The sequence below is a fragment of the Melanostigma gelatinosum genome (genome assembly GCF_949748355.1).
Source record: "Melanostigma gelatinosum genome assembly, chromosome: 8".
NCBI classification, from domain to species: Eukaryota; Metazoa; Chordata; class Actinopteri; order Perciformes; family Zoarcidae; genus Melanostigma; species Melanostigma gelatinosum.
The window spans coordinates 24,569,579-24,589,239 of record NC_136641.1 but is presented as its reverse complement, the minus strand read 5'-3'; the positions used below and the strand labels follow the sequence as shown (position 1 = coordinate 24,589,239).

Below are 19,661 nucleotides of genomic sequence, written 5' to 3'. Positions count from 1 at the left end.
ATACCTGTTAAAATGTATATATGGTAATAAACTTATTAAAGTAATGGATGTAGTAATGTAAATGTTCTGTACATATGGTCTTAAATATTTATATATTTTGTAACTAAAGAAGCATTATTTGTATAACATGATGTAGAGATAGGGAGACTTGCATGTTGATTTGTTGTTGTCGTCTCATACAGAAAATAAAGTGTACTTCAATGAACAACCAGCAAGTTCAGACGTTGTTCTGATTGGTCGGCTCGAGTGACACTTGCCGTGTCCCAGATCCGTATACTGCATCCACACATCTGCTGTAAGCTGCAGACAGTCGGACCGGCCATGGCAGGAAAAGCACAGCAGGAACATTTCAGCGACACGACGGCTCAGTTCAGGATTTCATTTAAATAGCCGTTAACGTGTCAGAGTTCTGGCCGGATAGAACAACTACCAGACATGTTTTAAATAGACATTTAATAGCCAACATTTAAACAGCAGTAAAACACAAACAGACAAACAGTATGATCCAAGTTCCTGCAACAACAACAACAACAACATGAACTCTTAAGACATTCAAAACATTCTGCACAGTTGTTTCTTTGCATGTGTGCTCATTGTGTTTCCACATGGTTGCAGATAAAGATCAGGACTCAGTAATGTTACTAGGACAATAGTATTTGTGGATTTAGATTACAGTGGTGGCTGTGTACGATTGTCTCAGACTCGTGTGATCCAAACACGTCCAATGACTTCAGCGCGTTGGAAGAGATGGATGGAACCATTTCTAAAATTCACATGTTTTTTTTGTCTAACGAAACATTCCGCTTTAATCCATATTTGTTGGCGTTTAGTCTTTCGTAAACAACCGTTTGCTCTCCAGTCTGCCGCACACAAAGGCAGGCACCTAGCTGGTGAATTGTGCTGGCAATCTTTCCCAACTTTGCTCTGTCGGGATCAATTTCCCAAACATTCCCAAATGACTCTTTTACATGCCGTGATGAATTTTAACCCGCCATGCCCATGCTGTCGACACTGAATCTTGGCGAGCATCCAGTTTGTCTATTTTATATGCCATTAATTAAATCATTTATACATTTGGCATATTTCCCAACAGACACTTTGGTCATTGATAATTTAATGTGCCGGACAGCTACACATAATACGGCAAAAAGCCGGCTAACATGCCGGGTAACATAAGCAGCGTCTCAGTTCCAGCAAATGCTCCAGTGAGCCAGCATTCACAAAACCAGGCGCCTGAAACCGGCTCACCTAAATGAATGCAGTCAGAGCTGCTCCAGATGCAAACAAAGCACGAACCACAAAGTACAGATGAGTCTGATGGGAATGTCATTATTTATTTTAACATAGATTGGACAAATTAACATTTGGACCTTATGACAAAGCTAGAGGAACACGAACCAACGAGAGCAGGATTCGTCCTCTATGGATATCTGTACTACATGCATGGCAATCCAGCCAACAGTTGTTGTTTCAGTCTGGACTAAAGTGGGGGACCGACCGTGCCACTTTAGATTAGATTAGAAAACTTTATTAATCCCCAGTGGGGAAACTCATTTGTCACCCAAAACCTCATACAGACGACACAGTCCACAGTACACAACAGACAAAAACACATTAGAAAGGATAAATAACACCAGACAATGCCATATGAAACATGGTTGACATCAGAGAGCTAAAAACCTCTAAAAGGTGTTCATTAAAGATTCGGACTGCTGCTGGAACGAAGGACCTTCTTATTGGTTCAGTAGAACACTGAGGCATCCCGAGTCTCTCACTCAATGAGCTTCGGAGTCCATTGAAGACAAACAAGACAATTGTTTTTAACTTGGCCCTTGTTCGCTTTTCAACAGTGATTTCTAGTGAGTCTGGGGTTCGGCCAATCACTGAGCCAGACTTCCTGATCATCTTATTGATCCTGTTTTTATCATCCGCAGTGATGCCCCCCCCCAGCAGAGCACAGCATAAAAAAAGAACACAAGCCAAGATCCCCTGATATAAAACATGAAGAAGCTTCCTGCTGATGTCAAAGGATCTAAGCTTCCTCAGGAAGAAGAGTCTTGACTGAGCCTTTTTAAAAACAGCATCAGTGTTCTTCCAGTTTAATTTACTGTCCAGATAGACCCCGAGATATTTATACGACTGGACAATTTCTTTAGTGTGGCAACATAAATCCGTATTCAATCTTTGAAAATCAATATAATTGTCGGTGGCTTTTGACAGAAGCAATTCTATTTACGTACATCAGCAGCAGAAAGAAAATCTGTTAACACATCCTCCAGTATTTCTTTCGTAAGATAAACACATTTTTATCAGGATACCTAACAGTGTTAAAGTTGTTGTGTCCTACAATTCCTACAATGCACCTGGACAGCATCTTTCATTAGACCCGCCATGCTCGATGAACACGCGTCTTTCTCTCCACACCTCCAGTTTGTAATGCAGGCTTTCTGCAGCCCCCAAGCCTGAGCCGAAATAACCATGATGACATCACTGTGACATCATCAGGGTTGTATTTTCAGGCTTGACAAAACTCCTCCAGAGCCACAGAAGAAATCATGCGGCGGTTTTCAGGGCGAATATGACAGAGTAGAATATTTCATGACATATATACAAAGCACCTTTCGTTGCCTGTTTCACACTCACACACACACACACACACACACCTTTCTGTGCTGCAATTTCCTGTCATCGGCTGACATTTACGCGGATATCGATATTTCTATAATAAGCAAACATCGGCCACGCTGCTGTATCTGTCGGGCTTTAGGTCAAACATCAAAAGAACTTCTTCCTCATTCTGCAAACACTTAAACCGACAGGGCCGACTCACTGACTTATTCATGTATTCACGCTATGACTTGATTTTGTCTTGCCCATACAGCCATGAATAAATCACTGAAACTATTTTAACCACATGTTTAATATGCTGTAAACAAAATGAAATCATTGAAATACAAAATGATAAAAAAAAATAAGCATGTCAACATTCATTTGACTTTGTCATAAGCATTATTTAAGCAAAACAACCAGTGTATAATTTGATCAGAATCATCAAATCTCAAAATCACAGTCAAAGTTTACTTAAACATTTTTTTCACGAGTGACGCTCACCGTGAGGCCGAGCACAGAGGAGGAACTTTGCCCGGGCGGCAGAAAACAATGTACAAACGTATTACTTCTACAGGAAAAGACAAAGAACTATCTAGAAAGGTGCATTCAGTAGAGTGTTGATCTGTGTCTGCACCAACCAATGTCATGCTTGATTGAATGAATACAACCTACAATTGTCAGCTGTGTCGTTAGCGACAAAGATCGCCAGAATCCGAATCCGTGTGTGCGCATACTCATCCACCGGCCACCAATCCAAATGAATTATTTCCTCCGATTAAGAACGCCCCGCATGGACATTTCCCTGTAGGCCGTGTTGCTTTTTAAATGATGTAATGTGGGCTATTGGCGTAGGCCTACGAGTGTTTTCTTCAGCAATATACTAAAATGATTAGAGGCTGCTGTCAGTAATTGTAATAACGTGGGACATTTAAGTAGCTAAACTAAAGACTGTCGGCACAGCGTCTCTCTGCTGCCGAGTAGCAGCGGTCAGCGGCTCTATGTTCATATTTTGGAGAATGTAAGTAATAATTTCCTCATAAATGATTGTATTATTTTACCCACCTGCTATTAATCAGAATGTTAATTTTTATGACCCAACCTGGCCGATCCGCCGGCGGCGATGCACTCGGCTGTTTTATCACTTGCAGCTCCTTGTGGCCAGCAGTTGTTTAAGAGTAGCGCGTCAGGAGTCAGCAGTCACTCAACGGCTGTCAAACAGACGACGAAAGGCGCTTTGAGAAAGGCGCGAGTCACCGCAACCACGAGGGGTCCTTTGAGCATGCAGGCAAAAAAAAAAAACACCCCCCAAAAAATATGAGTTTGCTGCAGCAGAATGTGAGATGAGCCGCGGACAGACAGAGATGCACACTCAGTCACTGTTGCACAAACGAGAGCGATCACATGATTCCCCTGGCGGAGAGAACAAAAGCAGCGTTCAATCACGTGAAATAGTGTTAAAAAAATAATTTACCTTATAAAATATTACCAGTAGGATGAAAGCTAGGAAGACCGCGTGTGTGTCGGACTAGTGCGACGGCTCCGTGGAGTCATATTCCTCTATAAATTTCTCCATGCCCTCCACGCAGCGCTTGCCGATGTCCCTGAGGTTCTCCTGCAGCGCGGACTGGATGGGCCGCTCCAGGGTGGGATCCTTTGCTATCAGCATCTTTGCCACAAGGCCAAACATTTCACATTCCTGATAGTACACCTGCAAGACACACGTACATCGGGGATTTGAGGACAAATGGGACAAACAGAAGAGGAAGTGTTGGAGGGAGAGGGAGGGAGCAGAGTGAGAAGTCTTGTCATGCGTTTCCAATTACCACTGAATGGATTAACGTCGCTCACATGCAGACTGTTCACGAGTATCCAGAGTGCCTGCATTCTGAGTTCTGTGGAGATTTTTGCATTGGCTGCCTGCTGCCAGACTCTATTTTCTCACAATAGGATGAGATAAGATGTCCTTTTAATGTCCCCTTAGGAATAAAGATCTATTGTGGACTCCGTCCTGCAGATCCACAGTCGATGAAAAACACACAACGCAAAGCTTTCATGAAAAGGTTTCCACAGTCCGCTGACAATGGCGACATATTGCACAGCCCCCATGGTCTTCTACATCCTTGAGAATCTTCATGATCAGAGGCAGGAATGGATGTAAGGGTTCAGCTCTGGGGGACCCTGAATCTGAAGAGCTGGAACTCTGGGTAGGCATTGTGCGTTTGATGATGAGACTGCTCATATATTGTTTGGAAGGACGAGTACTTTTTTTGAACCCCTTATAATTGTGTTCAATTGTCACCACATCAGGCTGTTATCCCATATCTTATAATACTCTCTAAGAGTGCATGCATGGTAAAGTAATAACTTCTGCTCAACTCCATAAACCCAAAGTCTGTGTCAAAAATACATCTGCTGTTGCAATGCCTCTATAATCCTGCAACCATGGAGATATGTAAAGCAAGACGCCATCTTTTTCAGTCAAGTTGGAGGAAACACACACACACACACACACACACACACACACACACAGCTGAGCATCATGTGACGTCTGCAACACTGAGGACAGCATTGCAGCACGTGTGGGAGCCTCTTGTGAGACAGGTGAGCCGAGATAATCAACTTAATTTTGCTTTTTTTTTTACGTTGTTCAATCAATCACGTCAAACGTTGACTAAGACCGTCTTCGTCGGGGTTCGTAAAGTGAAGACAGTAATGACACTCGTGTTGCCTCAGGCTCAGCATTTCAAAATGTACGATTGGACTACAGAAAACAAATCTAGTCTCATGTCTCCCGGCACTTTCCAAGATCTTTTCCTCTGTCACTCTCTCTCTAATCCCAGCTTGTCTTATCTCTCCTCTTCCTCTTCTTAACTAACCCTTCTCCCAAGGTGTGTGTGTTGACGTACCTCATCTATCTCTTTCCTCTTCTGTTGGATGGCTCTGTCTCGCGTTGCCATCTGGCTCGCCGTTGAAGGAAGCTCCCGGTCTCTGCTTCGTTCTCTTTCTTTGCCGTTAGTCCCCGAGTGATCTCTCTCCCTGCTTTGGTTCCTGTCGTTCTGAAACAAAACAAAAAATGAAACCACAGCTGGAACTTAGCAGAGTTTGCCAAAACCGCCGATGAGTGACCTGCTTGAACAGAAGATGAGTAAAGAGAAGCTCCACATGTCGACTTGAAACACTGCTGCGAGTTATGAATTCAGAATGTGTCCTGACTGCATGCGTGTTCAATGGTAAAACATGTCAAATAAAAAGGGGTGTTAATAAATGAAAACCGGTACCACTTCCTAATACGTCATAGTTTACAATGATTGTATAAATGGCGACAATTGACCCTTTGCTAAGCCCCGCCCCCCGCCGCTACTCCGTCAAGCTGTCAGAGCTACCATGGAGCCCACACTGTCACTAACTACGCTCCCTACGGAAATATCTGTTTATATTACAGAACAATAAAGTGTTTTCAGAGAGAAGCAGCCTGAAGGGTCCATACTATGTGTTTAAGGTAAATATCCAGGATGTCAAACTGATTGAGCAGTGAAAACAGGTTATAAAGATAGAAGCTAAAGCTACGGATTACAGTGTAACAGTGAACCAACATCATCTGGAGATCCAGACAGAAGGCAATGAAATTAAGGAAAACACTGTTCCTCTTTATTCACCGTTACAATCAATAAAAAGCAAAAGCTGCATGTGTAAACATGCAGTATACCTTCAGTACCGGTAGCTAGCGTAGCATTGAAGTGCTAACGCTGGTTAATGAAGCGCTAACGCTGGTTAATGAAGTGCTAACGTACTCTCCAAATGTTAGCTCCACAGGTTTTTTAATTGAAACCTCTCCTTCAGACCTCTCCGGGTAACAAGCGTCACTGTTACACAGCATTTAACCACGACGAGCTCCAACTCCACTGGACCAGCCTGACGATGAACGAAATGTGGAACCATTAATGAGAGTCTATGGAGGAGAGCCAGACAGTTGTCGGAGCTGGCCGACGCTACGCTATGATTGGCCAGTCTGCATTCCAGGGAGGAGGCTTAGCAAAGGGTCAATTGCCTTTATTAACGCTTTTTAAATCCCTTGTTCATAATTTAGAGGCCTGGGTATGAAAAACTGAACTGCTTAGGTTCCCTCTCGCCAATTTAATCAGTTTCATTTCCAAATGCAACTGCTGCTCTCAACCAGCTGCTGGTCATAGTGGAGCATTTAGCAGCCAACGTGCCAGATTTCTCCCTCTGGAGTTGGTGGAGACCAAAATCAGGCGGGCATAAATACGACTCTAAATGAATGCTAATGTTGCTCTGTGTCTGCCGCATGTGTAAATAGGAAACCGTTAGCTAACACGATAACAATCTCAGCTTAAACGTGGAATCGCGTGTCGTTTCTGCCAATTGAATGACACATTTCGCATCTTACCTTCCAACAAGCATCAAGTCTGCCGTTATTAAATCATTGATAAAAAGGGTAAATGTACTAACTGCCTGACTAGCCATCAAAGGGAACACAAGTTCTAAGTACCAATAATCTAAAAAGCATACATAGAGTTTATTAGAAAGTAGCACCATAAAAGAGAAATGCTGCAAATGAAAAGATGAAAACAAGTCTGTATCATCGTAATTGTGGCAGTACTTTGACAGAGACAACAAATCACACGAGACTATATTGCAGTGGCGTTAACAGACATTAGTGACGTGCAGCATCCGGAAACATGAATGACGAATGCTTTGCTCTGTCGTTAGTCATCCTGTCAAAAGACATAACAACACCACGTCATCGTACCTCAGATTTATTAACACCGATGAAAATAATGAAACTCAGAGACGAGCTAATCGTTCTTGGATTCCTCTCCTCACTTTAACTTCACTGCAGCAGTGGCCGGCGGTGATTCATCATGTGCTGCTCTGCTCCTCGCCGTGATGAGGTGAGCCAAGAAATGTACGCGATCATTCTGATCTCAGCCCTGTTCCTGCAGCACCTGGGCTGTTTGCATAACAGTCAAGTCATTCTCTGCTGTGAGCTCACGTCTAATCAACAAAGAGAAGCACACATCTACCTTACCGTGTAATATATACACAATATAACATTACTAGAACAATTAGGGGATGAATCAATGAGCCAATAAATAATAATCTGCTACTATCTTGATGATTGATTCGTTGATTTTTCAAACAATAACTCTCTGGTTTCAGAACGTGCGTTCTGCTTTTCTTGGTTTCTTGTCATTGAATCTTTGTGTCGGTTGAACGAAACAAGACATGTGACGATGTCAGCACTTCTCCTAAGGAAGGCTAGCCTTGAATAAATTGGCAGAAAATAATCCTTAATTACAGCCCTTTTTTTAAACCATGTTTTATCGGGCCGGAAAATTGCATTTTCGTCCAAATCGCTTTCAAATGTTTTTATTTGGTTTTAACTGTCAGTCCCTTGAAATCGCATCACAATAAGAACATTCAGACTTCACATGGACATTTAGGAAGAGACGACAGCATATACGGTCAAGGATCGGTGGACCACTTTTAACAAAATGGAAAAGCAGAAGCAGGAAGCAGTCTTTCTGCTTGTAAACTTACGATGAACTGCATGTCCTTGTCTCTGCTGGAAGAGGATCTGGGTACGAAAGGTCTGGTAGCTGGAAAACAGAAACACACACACACAGTCAACCCAAGAGAAAGAAGAGATGGCCTTGTGTTTCTATATACACACACCATGCCTGTAAGTACATACAGCACCTAGAGGTGCATCTTTAGACCACCATTGATGGTTAAAGCCCTCTTATCACTCGCTTCCTTTATCTTCAGTCGCTCTCTCTCTCTCTCTCTCTCTCATACACACAAACCGGCGATGAGTCACCATCATCGCACCATCACTCAGGCACACAAAAAAAACCTGTTCCACACTCACACGTACACAAACACACACCTCCACAGTGCTGCAGTGTGCGCACAGATACAGTGCCATGGTGCAAGAGAGAGAAGATAAAAACACACAGTACCAACAGCTCAGTCTGTTCAGAACAACACATCAGACCACTTCATCCCGGGAAAATATCAACAAAAACAGTCACAGTTTGTGTTAAAACAAAGGACACGCGACGGCAACAACGAAGCCTTCCTGTTTACGTCCAGACTCCCACTGACGAATGATGAGGTAATGCTCACGTAATGAGTCTGAGGTTGGGCACATAATGTACAGTGCTTGTACTGTACTGCATCACATCATGATCCATCTGTTGAGTCCAGGATAGGCTTCTGAGAGGTCGGCATTACGTAACGCTGGTTTTGTTGCATCCAGAGTGCGACTACCTACCAACCACCAGATACCGCGGCCAGCGAATGCCCCCCAAATATCCCCAATGCAAAGTGTGCACGCGTGTGCCTCTGCTTGCCTACACTGCCACCCGATGGTCATGTGATGAAGTGCACGATGACGCCGTGGAGCTTGTAGAGTGCAATATTTATTATTATGAAGTATGTATGCACAGGAGGTGGCAACAACAACAATAACATGAACATTGATTATGTTTTATGTTGGGAGTGTGTCAGGGGGTTGTATGTTTATGTGAATCAATGATAATTGTTCTGTTTGTGTTTTATTTAACTGTACCATATATTCATGCGTGTGCTTTTATTATTGAGTATAGCCACTGCACACGTGTGTGTGTGTGTGTGTGTGTGTGTGTGTGTGTGTGTGTGTGTGTGTGTAAGTACATTCAGGATGTATTCAGTGCTTTGTATGGTAAAGCTGAAAATAAACTCCTTGCCACTCATAGATTCATACACCATGTGGACAAAAGCATGTTTACACCACAGAAATAAAACACAAGAACATGGGCACTAAAGGAATAGTTTGACATTTACTCTCTTGATGAGAAGATTGATACCACTCTCTTATGCTACTGTCAATATGAATGTTAGCTTAGCTTAAAGACTGGCCTGGTTTTGTCAAAAGAAAGAGAAAAATCTGCCGACCAGCATCTTTATAGCTCAATCATTAACACGCTATGGCTCGTTTTCATGGCCGTATGAAGGGGCCGGACTATTTCTTGGCCCGGGTCTAATCACTTCCTGGAGTCTCTGGTGGTTTTATGGCTCCTCCACTCTTCTGGGAAGGCTTTCCACAAGAGATCTGGAGGCTGGCTGCAGGGATTTGCTCCCATCCCGCCACAAGAGCAGCGGTGGAACAATAGGGAGACCTTATGGCCGCCGGTAAAGTCTGCTTAACGAACAGTTGCACCAAAGCAACTCTTATCTATCATTGCTTCCAAGCTGCGTGTGTTGATATGCTGTATGTAGGTGGTAAACTATTTTAACAGTGGGAAATGCATCACTTTGATCGTCATGAACCAAAGTTTTGGTGAAATAAAATGAATATTTTTCCAGCAATAAGTCTTTTCCACAGACACATTTATGAATAACATTAATGGAATTCAGCCATCATTAACTTCATTATTGTTGCTTTCACTTTTGCAGCGGACTTGAACTCACTGTTGTTCTGCTTTGAAGGTGAACCTCCGTCGGCGCTCTCTCTCTGCTCGTACCGCTCCTTGCTCACCCGTTCCCTCTCGCCCTGCGCGATGTGGTGAAGTTTGGGCTGGAAATGATCTCCTCTCCGGTGGAAGTATCCCCGATGGTTGAAGTGGTGGTACCTCTGGTTGGTGAAGCCGGGTTTGTAGAACGAGTGGTCCTCCCGTGGAAATCTGCAGCATTGGAGAGGGGAGAGGAAAAAAAAAAAGCTTTCAGGATCACCTGGTCATCAATATTTTGCAGGTACCGGTTGAGAGGAAGTGCTGCCGGTTCGCGAGCCGTCGGTCTTACTGAGGTCTGTGGAACCGCCCTCCAAACTTGGGCTTGTAAGAATTGGACAGCCAGGCCCTCGGTCTGGATGGACTCCGCACTCTTCTGATCAGCCTCTTCGAGTCCTGTATCGACACGGGGAAACGGTTCTCACAACAGTCGCACCGTCCGACTAAAGAAGTTAATTTTGAGAACAGGAAGTGCACCTACAGTGGGAGGCGTCGAGCTGTCGGTGGGCCGCTTGTCGGCAGGCTCGTCACCGTGTTCCCTGTGCCGCAACATGGAGCCCTGAGGGAATAAAGCACCTCGTTAATCACAGTTATTAAGGTGCTGCAGTACAGGGAGTGTGTGATTGTAGAGAGGGCTGAAGCAGGGGATTAGAAAACTGCTTGGCAGCTATTTAGATCGATAATTCGTCCGTTAATCGTTAATGTGATTATTTGTGTTTTGTAAAGATATAGAGAAGTTTGTTTAGAACAAGACTGGACTTTCTATAACAATTACTTTAAAGACATTATCAATACATTTGGATGTAATGTGTATGTTCATTTTTTCATTTCATTTAATGCATTTACTTTTTAGGTTTCAGTTGAATCGTGTAAAATTTGGGACTTTTTGTTGACACTTTAATTTTAAAAAAAATAACAAAAATATGATGAAGTGAGATTTAACTGTTAGCCAGAAGAAAGTCGTCGCCGTGGACTCAGACTGTGATTTCATAGACAAGTTACAAAAATAACAGCGCGATGAACTCCATAAGGAAAGAAAGCGCTTGTTGCGATCAACACAAATATTGTAACATTGAATAAAATGTAGCGCAACCAGAGATCTGCAGGACAAAGTTGACCAAAATATTCTGGACACAGCAAATAAACATGTTGCAACTTTATGAAGTTTGGTGGAGCAACACAAACAAAAACCAAACTAATGCAGAGACGTCGTTGTTGCAGATGTTTTAGTGTTTGTTTCTAAAGTGCAAAGGATCTTTTTAAACTGTATATTGGAGCCTCAGTCGGATATGTAAAACCCGGGAACTCTAATTTGCATAGTTGCTGTAACTTCTGAGTATCAGGAGCTTCATTTATTCTCAGAGAGGAGAGTCATGCATGTCCCCCCCAAAAACATAGCCAACCTCACATTACTGTCATGATGGAGTGTCTTCTGGGTGAAATCTTAATAAAATAAAAAGTATTGTTGTTACTATTACTCAGTGGTGCCCTCGTGCGTCTCTGATGCCACTTTATAATCTCCGGTGGTGCTTTAAAAGTATCTATGTGGTCAAAGTGCAACATGACGCCCTCCAGACGTAAACGGTCAGTTTTGCGTCGCTGTTCACTCGAAATGTTTGTTTTTCTTTTTTCTTTTACCTTGCTTTGCTGCGTGTCCTGCGGTCGCGTGTGATCCATCTCAGTCAGTTTGAGCAGTGTTTTTATGTCACGCGGACTTTACTTTCTCTCTGCAGATCGAACGAGGCCAGAAACCAGGAAGCGCGTGAGACTCTCACGTTAAACGTCTTCGTTACAACCGGGGAGTGAAATATTCACATGTCCTGTGCCGCCTCGAGGTTGATTGTCTCACCTTTAAAAGGAATATCTCACGTTGTCGACACAACGAGCTGCTCTTTCTCTGGTTTCCTGCCGGAAGATAAGCAACATGTTGTTGCTTTCGTTTACTTCCCTTTTCTGCAGCCACCCAATCAGGACTGCGGCCATAAAGGCTTATCAAACCGAAAACAGAAGCGAGCTCTTTTCTTGTTCCGCTGACGACACGCAAGCGCAGTCCGCCTTATTTGTTTCCGTCACACCTGTTTACACCTGTCTACACACACAGGCTGCGCGTGACAGGCAGCTGTAGCCTACGTAAAGGTGGTTTTACATGCAGTTTACTTTCAGTTGAGAGTATATTCCTCTTTTTTCAGTTTAAACTGTTTACTGGAAACAAAAAAATAAGCGTTTCACCCCTCACCAATGATTGTTACCCCACAAATAAATATATATATATATATATATGTATATATATATATATATAAATTACTTTAATAATGCCTTCTCCTGTGAGTGAAACTAAATAAAAGTAAATATTGTTTCTGAGTTTCTTCAAGGATATCCTGAATGACTTAAGATGGCCCCCAGACCACAGAACCCAATATAATATGACAAATTGCCCATAAATGATCACCTAATGAGCAATAACACCAGCCAGTTCTCATTACCTGGGAACCAAACGCCTCTGTGTTTTATACCCACACACAAGGCTCCCTTTAGAGATTAAACAATAAACTCCTGAAACATGCTGACATTTTCAGCTTTGTGCCATTTTAACATATTTTTGTATAGGACAACAAACTGATGCAACACGTCAGCAGTATGTTTCAAAGACATAACTTAGATATGTCATATGTGTTAAAATAGGGCCGGGCAATATGGCCACAATATAGATCATTTAATATGTCGAAAAATATAAATATATATATATGTATCCCGATATGTGTTCTATAGTTCAATAAATAAAGCTTGTTTTTCTATACACCTCAGTGAATTAAATACTTGACAAGTACAGAGTATTTTCTCATTATATGAAGACATTTTGTGCAAAATGAACAGAACAGAGAAATCCAGCTGTACTCTGACTGTGTTTACATGCATGCACACGAATACAGAGTAATCAGATTACAGAGAATAGTTTGATTGAACTGAGTTTGATCAGATCATTTCATCAATTTAAATGAGCATGCGCCTAGATGACGTAATTGTGTATCGTGATAACTTGATATATGATGTCATCGCGATACGATTCCACTGACGGGACCGGTATTACCGGACATCACGTCATTTTGAAATTACAACCCACGTCTGTGTTTCATGTGTTGCATTCACACGGGATAAATCTGTATTTTACTCAAATTTACTGACATTATCCCTCAGACATGTTGTCAAGGCTCTACGTAGCATCCACTTACATTAAAAAAAGAATACACTGTATAATATTATAATAATTACAAACTTCCAGAGTCCCCCAGGTAACACACACAAATGTCCAATGTTGGTCAAATCAACTCATAAATATGACAAACAAATAGAGAAAACATGACCTCCAGTCTCACTTGACTTCAGTAACTTCACCTTTTGACACGGTGAGTTTAAAGAACACGCAGACATCCCTCACAGAGGTTTAGTGTTCCTCTCTCCACCCACTGTCTCCACCCATCTCGCTTCCTCCTCCCCTGAAAGAGAGAGACTTATTCAAACCAGACTACCTTTACATGACTTGGAGCAGTGCGGTCCTGTTCTCTGTGTCTTCAGGCTGAAAGCTTTCATCAGAGGCTCGTTTGGAAAGGTAATCCTGTCACTTTCACGCTGAAGCTGTTTGTTCTGTCCTCCTGCTTTCGGTTGAGCAGGTTTTTCTTTCTTGTCGGGTCGGTTTTATGAACTGTGCCGTGTGAATGTTGGGCCAGGCTGGTGTGTGTCTTTCTACTCTATCATAGAGAAGCATGGTTAGATTGGTTTGATGGTGTATTGGAGAAGACACTCGGCTACCTCGGGGCATAAGTAAATGAGAAGCACATTGGTGAACGCAGCTTTCTTCTTTACATGTTGTGTCATGCACGATACAGCGGCTCTCATCCGCACAAAAGTGTTTTTTCTCTGGTGTCACATACTTGTGTTCAGGAGGAACATAATGTAACAGAGAGGGGGAGGGGGAAACAGTTCGGTTTTTAGTTTGCTTTATCAATTTCTCATTGATTTATTGATTTAAATGTATAAAAGTTGACTTTATGAGACGTGATACGGTGTCTTTTTTCACAGCGCCAACGCTTGAATCAACCTGGCATCGTCGAGTACGAGCGAAAACATGAGGTAAGGACAAAGGTCAAAGCACCCGGAAAATATGCTGAACGGATCAACAAATCTCACGAAAAAAAGACCAAAACCAACAATGTGTCAGCTCGTCTCCCTCTAACCTGCCTGCCCTGTCTGTGGCACTCATCCCTTCACTCATCCCTGGAGATGTCTTTAAAAAAAGAGGTCACAAATAGACATTTGCTTTCCAGTTGATCAGGTACACCAATTAGCTCAAAGTAAGAAATCGTCCTTCATCAAAGTTATAATGTTCAGGTATTGTTGACACTGTTAGTAGAGAAGTGTTGGTTCGACTTCACGATTATTTTGATGTTGAAATGTAATGTCATGCATTATGCTGACAGGCGTTTCCACAGAATTCATACCAACAAGTTAAGACCAGAAACAACTCTCTGTTGCAATAAAGTTCAACAGCACCAGATGAAATCACTGTGAAGGCAGGATAATTGCAGGCCTGTTGCATTCGACTACATTAGTTTGAGCCAGGTGTGCCAAATAAACTGGCAACTCAAGGGTTACTTCCATCTATTTAGGAGGATAAGTAATAATAAAACAGCTGGGCACTGTGGAACTTCAAAAGAATGTTCAGTGCGATTCTTTTGGAGACTATTTTCAGCAGCAAATGTGGTGCACTTGTGTCTTCTGACAGCAGGCTGACGGATGTCGGATAAACTCAAATAAATACAGCGCTCTTGTTCATTGTGATGGAGGAACGTGTCAGCCGGTGAAAAGAAATAAGCTGAGTCCAGCTTTGACCACATGGTGAATACTTGTTGGTTTTGGTCTTTTCATTTGTGGACAATAAGAAAAACACAGAATAACTCCAGACTTAAACTGTGCTGTCTGAGCGCATCCGGCCTCTTAAAACGGTTTATTGTAACATAATCGTGTCACGCAGGGTGCAAACCTTCTCGAGAGCACAAATTCTGCAGGATTTTCGTGTGCGATGTCAGGCGCTCGCAGCCAACGACAACAGAGGCCTCAAACAGGAGTTTGAGGTACGTTTTTTTTTAACTTAAACTTAAATCAGATGTCTGATTTGTGATGCTAATATATATCTTTGGCTCTGTGAAGGAGCTGGATGAAGTTGGCAAAGACCTCCCCACCAAAGTGGGGGACTCGGTGGCCAACAGAGAGAAGAACAGATACCCCTACATATTGCCATGTAAGTGCAACTCCACATCAAAACGAGAGCAGATTACAGAAAGTATGTGTACGAGACTTATTCGTTTGCTCTCCGTCTGGCTGCAGATGACCACTGTCGCGTGAGGCTGTCAGTTCAAAACTCCCAACCACACACAGACTACATCAACGCAAATTTCGTGCCCGTAAGAGCTCGTTTCACCTCCTCTGTCATTCCCATCAGTCCGTCCGGCTCCATCTGTTCATGTCTGTGTTCAGGGTGGAGGATCAGAGAGAGACTTCATCTGCACACAGGGCCCTCTGCACAACACCGTGGCCGACTTCTGGAGGATGGTGTGGGAGCAGAACGTCAGGATAATTGTCATGGTCACGGCGCTGAGACACAAGGGCCAGGTCTGACATTAAACCTTTTCCCCCACCTTGTCACTGTCACTAAACATCTCTATTATTTCACTCCTGAAATCTATGTGGAACGCTTTAGGAGTGTAACCAAAGTCAGTGGTAGCAGACAGCAGAAATATGGATCATATCATGCAACGGTTATCCCCGAATGTTTTTAAAAATAATATATTTAAAATGTTAGAGACACAAATCAACCTTTACATTTACCCTGCATTTGTCAGGTGCTAATATGATTCTCTGCTCAAGAACAAAGTGAGAGAGACGCACTCAGTGTGTGTGTCTGCTTGTTACATGCTCATCTTACTCTAATAACAGACTTTTTTGGGGAAAAGATTGACACCACTCTCTCACTCTCTGTACACTAAATACAAAGCTACAGCCAGAAGTTGTGTTAGCTTAGCATAATGACTGAAAATAGTAGGAAACAGCTAGCCTTTTTAAGCCTTTGATTCCTTTTTAAAATCTTGAAACAGAGGCAGGCTAGTTGTTTCCCCCCATTTCCAGTCTTTGTGCTAAGCTAAGCTAACCGGCTGCTGCCTGTAGCATCATACTCGCCCTACAGACATTAAAGTGGAATCAATCTTCTCAGCTAACTCTTGGAAAGAAAGTGAATGAGAGTAAATGTCAAAGTCTTCCTTTAATATACATTCTACCCGTGTACAGGTGATGTGTGATAAGTATTGGCCTCAGCGAGGGGCAGTTCATCATGGACTGATCCAAGTGACGACAGTGACCCGCAAACAAGGTCCAGATTATTTTATCACCACCATTAACCTCAGACAGGTGAGCAAAAGAAAGGTCCCTCAGCCCCTTTAAACTGCTGCTGTAGACGTCTGTGTGCACTGAGCGCACCAGTAATCAATCAGAGAAGAAGAAGAAGAAGAAGCCCTTGTGGCCGGATTGAAGGAAAGTGTTTTGTGTTTCAGAGAGATTGTCCAACAGACAGGTTAATCACACACTACTACTACCCTGCCTGGCCGGACCAGGGCGTCCCTAAAGACTTATCCTCACTCGTTGCCTTCACTGAGCATGTGCGGCAGGAACTGGAAGCGGCTCCAAGCCTCGGGCCGGCCGTGGTGCACTGCAGGTGTGACCTCTGACCTCTCACACTGTGGAGGTTTTTCAACACATCAGGTGGTGCATGAGACGGTGTTTAAAGTCAATCCTTGCGTTTGTGCGCTTCAGTGCAGGTGTTGGGCGCTCGGGGACATTTGTGACGACGCTGTGGCTGATGCAGCTGTGTGCGAGGGGCATCCCGGCGGATATCCGGGCTGCTGTGCAGGATCTACGGCTACATCGGATGTGGATGGTCCAGAATCTGGTCAGTCCAGTAGTGAGACTCACTTGCAGTGGTGGAAGAAGTATGGAGATCTTTTAAACAGCAATGAGAAAGTGTTTTAAAAAGTACTCCCTCACCAGCGAACGTCCTGGGTTCAAAGCATTAGCAGCTAAATTCAATTAAGGTGTCAAAAGTACTCACGATGCAGATTGTATGTACTTCTGAGTAGTTTACGTGCAATTATCTCAAATTTGAAGTTGAGTAGAGTAAGCTACTTGCATCAAAAGCAAAAGTCCTCATTATGGAGGCCATCTTAACTTCGCGAGATGCTAAGCTAAACCGCTGAAAGTAGCTGCATATTTCACAAACAAATATTGAGAGTGGCATCGATCTTCTTATGCTGGCAACAAAGCTATAAACATAATCCACAAAATGTCTATTTCATTCATGTACTATGTGTAACAATGCATAAAATGTGCTCGTAAGAAAATTGTAGTCGTGTTTATGTATAAAGTAGCAGAAAATGTAAAAGGGAGTAGTAGTACAGTACCTCAGAATTATGTTTAAATCAATGTATTTTCCATTGCTTAGTAAATTATCTATTTATCTATTTAAATATATATATATATATACACATATATATACACACACACACATTTGTTCCAAACATAAAATGCACTTAATATTGAGATAAATGGACTGTTCAGAGAGATGCAGGAATGAGTCCTAAAACCCGGAAGTGTTTTTGCACTTCCAGTTCCCTCGTCTCAGTCGATGGGTTTTTTGAATGTCTTCATGATCAGATACCTGACATAAGGTCTGTGGTTAACACAAGCTTAAGAGTTTTAAATATGTTATTCTCTGATATAAAATACGTCAGGAAAAACTCTTCTCGTGAATGTTGGAGCATCAACGTGTGTTAAAAGAGGCGGCTGCTAACAAGACGCTAAACGAGACGACAAAGCGTCATCATGGTACTTCTCACTGCTGCCGATAACGTTCACGCGTCAGCAATCATAAACGTGGTGTTCATTTGTGAAGATTATCTTTCTGAACAAAACCTGTAACTATCATAAACACTTGTTTCCAACAGAGCTTATTTTCTGAAATAATCCAAAATCCAATGAAATACCTCATCGGCTTATTGTCGAGGGAACCGGTGATGCTAACTTCCTGGTCTGGCCAACAAAAACAAAAACACACCTCTGCAACTCTCTATTCCCGTTTAGCCTGCAGTATTACGTGTACTTTCATGCACACCATAACTCTGTCATCTCCACTCATTAATACTGTGCGCTCTACTGTTTCGTCACCATCAGGAGATCCTCATTACCTGCTCACTGGTTCCTTTGTGTGTTCTCAGGAGCAGTACCTGTTAGTTCATCAGTGTCTGCTACACTGGCTCAGTGGAGGAACCTCAGCACGGTGACAACACAGAAATAAGCTCCCAGAGAGCCCCAACACACTTCAAATTCAGCCTCAGCACAGGCAGCGTATAATTGGTCATTGTAAGGAAATATGATATCTTAATTTTGGTGTGCTCTCTCCTCCAGCAGGCCACAAACTCAGGGAGCCAGTTCAAATATTAACAACCACATTCAAGATCAACCGCACGGCTCCTCGGGCCGGAGGAGGAGACACCAGCATCCTCGACAGACGGCTGCAGGAGACCGACAGCAGAACCCGATGCAGCAGGTTTTCCACCCCGGGCAGCTACTGAGGAGGTTGCTGCCTTCCTCGTCGTGGTTTAACCCCGGCTCACACTCCTGAACCCACGAACTGTAAAGCAACAAACCAAAACGAGCAAAGCTCCGGGTTACAGAAAAAACCCCAGTAAGCGTGCCCTCATACAGAGACCCTGCTGTGTGCGCTGTAGGACGACATGTCCTGCAGGTGGAAAACTGGACGAGCAAACAAATCCTGGTAGGAAACTGCCGATGCTGCAGTTTGTATTGCAGAAGGAAAAAAAGTGGAAGTAACCAGCCAGTCAGGTCGAACCGGCTCCTCCACTAGGAATTACTCGCCGTGACATCAACAATGCTCTCTGTGCACGCAGTGAAATACAGACGGTGTGATCGTTTGCCTCCACTATGGATGAAGTGATGCTGCGAGATGACTTTTTTTTATTTCGGTTGTTTTTAAATCTTTGTGCAGTATTTTATAACCGCACTTTAGTTTGGTAAAAAAACAAAGTGCTATTAAAAAGGCAGACACACGGTGTAGTGGCTGTACAAAAAAGGTCATGTTTCAAAAACACACAGGCACTGCCAGTCTCCTCAGATGACTGGAACCCATTACAGTACATGAATGAGCTATGAGTATTTTACATTATAGAACATGAAAGGGATAGCCCACTTCTTAAGAGTCTTTCATCTGTCGTGTAATAAACATGTATGATACAAGAGACAAGTCATCCGGGTGAGTTTTGGGGGGAAATAAAGGAGGAGGCAGCAGCGCTCCCCCTGCGTCTCCACCGTGTGGTAAGTGCTCGTCGCTGCAGGGAGAGCAGCAACGCTGTATTGCAATAAAGTCCGTGTGTCCTGGTGTGATTTGATGCTGCTGAGCGGGTCCAACAGCAAGCA

At 43.1% G+C, this 19,661-nt stretch overlaps 2 protein-coding genes across 4 annotated transcripts; one reads left to right on the top strand and one right to left on the bottom strand.

The window, feature by feature from the left end:
* Positions 1 to 1,110: 1,110 nt before the first annotated feature.
* On the bottom strand, positions 1,111 to 12,067 carry LOC306781280 (uncharacterized protein). 3 transcript variants are annotated; one of them, XM_079274058.1, is made up of 8 exons: positions 11,763 to 12,067; positions 10,606 to 10,683; positions 10,417 to 10,520; positions 10,087 to 10,298; positions 8,173 to 8,231; positions 5,517 to 5,666; positions 4,097 to 4,318; positions 1,111 to 4,020 (listed from the first exon to the last, which is right to left on the bottom strand). In XM_079274058.1, the coding sequence occupies exons 1-7, from the start codon at positions 11,799 to 11,801 to the stop codon at positions 4,136 to 4,138; spliced, it is 825 nt and encodes a 274-aa protein (XP_079130184.1). In that variant the 5' UTR covers positions 11,802 to 12,067; the 3' UTR covers positions 1,111 to 4,020; positions 4,097 to 4,135. The 3 variants fall into 3 exon arrangements, with proteins under 3 accessions (XP_079130184.1, XP_079130185.1, XP_079130183.1); XM_079274059.1 differs by having other exon boundaries at positions 1,111 to 3,986; XM_079274057.1 differs by having other exon boundaries at positions 1,111 to 4,318.
* Positions 12,068 to 13,651: 1,584 nt separating this feature from the next.
* On the top strand, positions 13,652 to 18,849 carry LOC306781275 (receptor-type tyrosine-protein phosphatase V-like; the record flags this gene model as incomplete). The annotated part of the gene is made up of 11 exons (XM_079274040.1): positions 13,652 to 13,731; positions 14,202 to 14,252; positions 15,154 to 15,253; positions 15,330 to 15,420; positions 15,507 to 15,583; positions 15,657 to 15,791; positions 16,464 to 16,583; positions 16,727 to 16,887; positions 16,986 to 17,121; positions 18,443 to 18,504; positions 18,636 to 18,849. Exons 2-11 carry the CDS (start codon positions 14,248 to 14,250, stop codon positions 18,847 to 18,849), a joined length of 1,101 nt encoding a protein of 366 aa, XP_079130166.1. The 5' UTR covers positions 13,652 to 13,731; positions 14,202 to 14,247.
* Positions 18,850 to 19,661: the final 812 nt, after the last annotated feature.

Excerpts from the sequence above, each read along its gene's own strand:
- LOC306781280 (XM_079274057.1), bottom strand. The coding sequence starts at position 11,801 with ATGGATCACACGCGACCGCAGGACACGCAGCAAAGCAAG. Across the intron at positions 10,684-11,762 it reads AGGACACGCAGCAAAGCAAG|GGCTCCATGTTGCGGCACAG; the intron begins GTAAAAGAAAAA and ends TTATTCCCTCAG. Across the intron at positions 5,667-8,172 it reads ACAAGGACATGCAGTTCATC|AACGACAGGAACCAAAGCAG; the intron begins GTAAGTTTACAA and ends GTTTTGTTTCAG.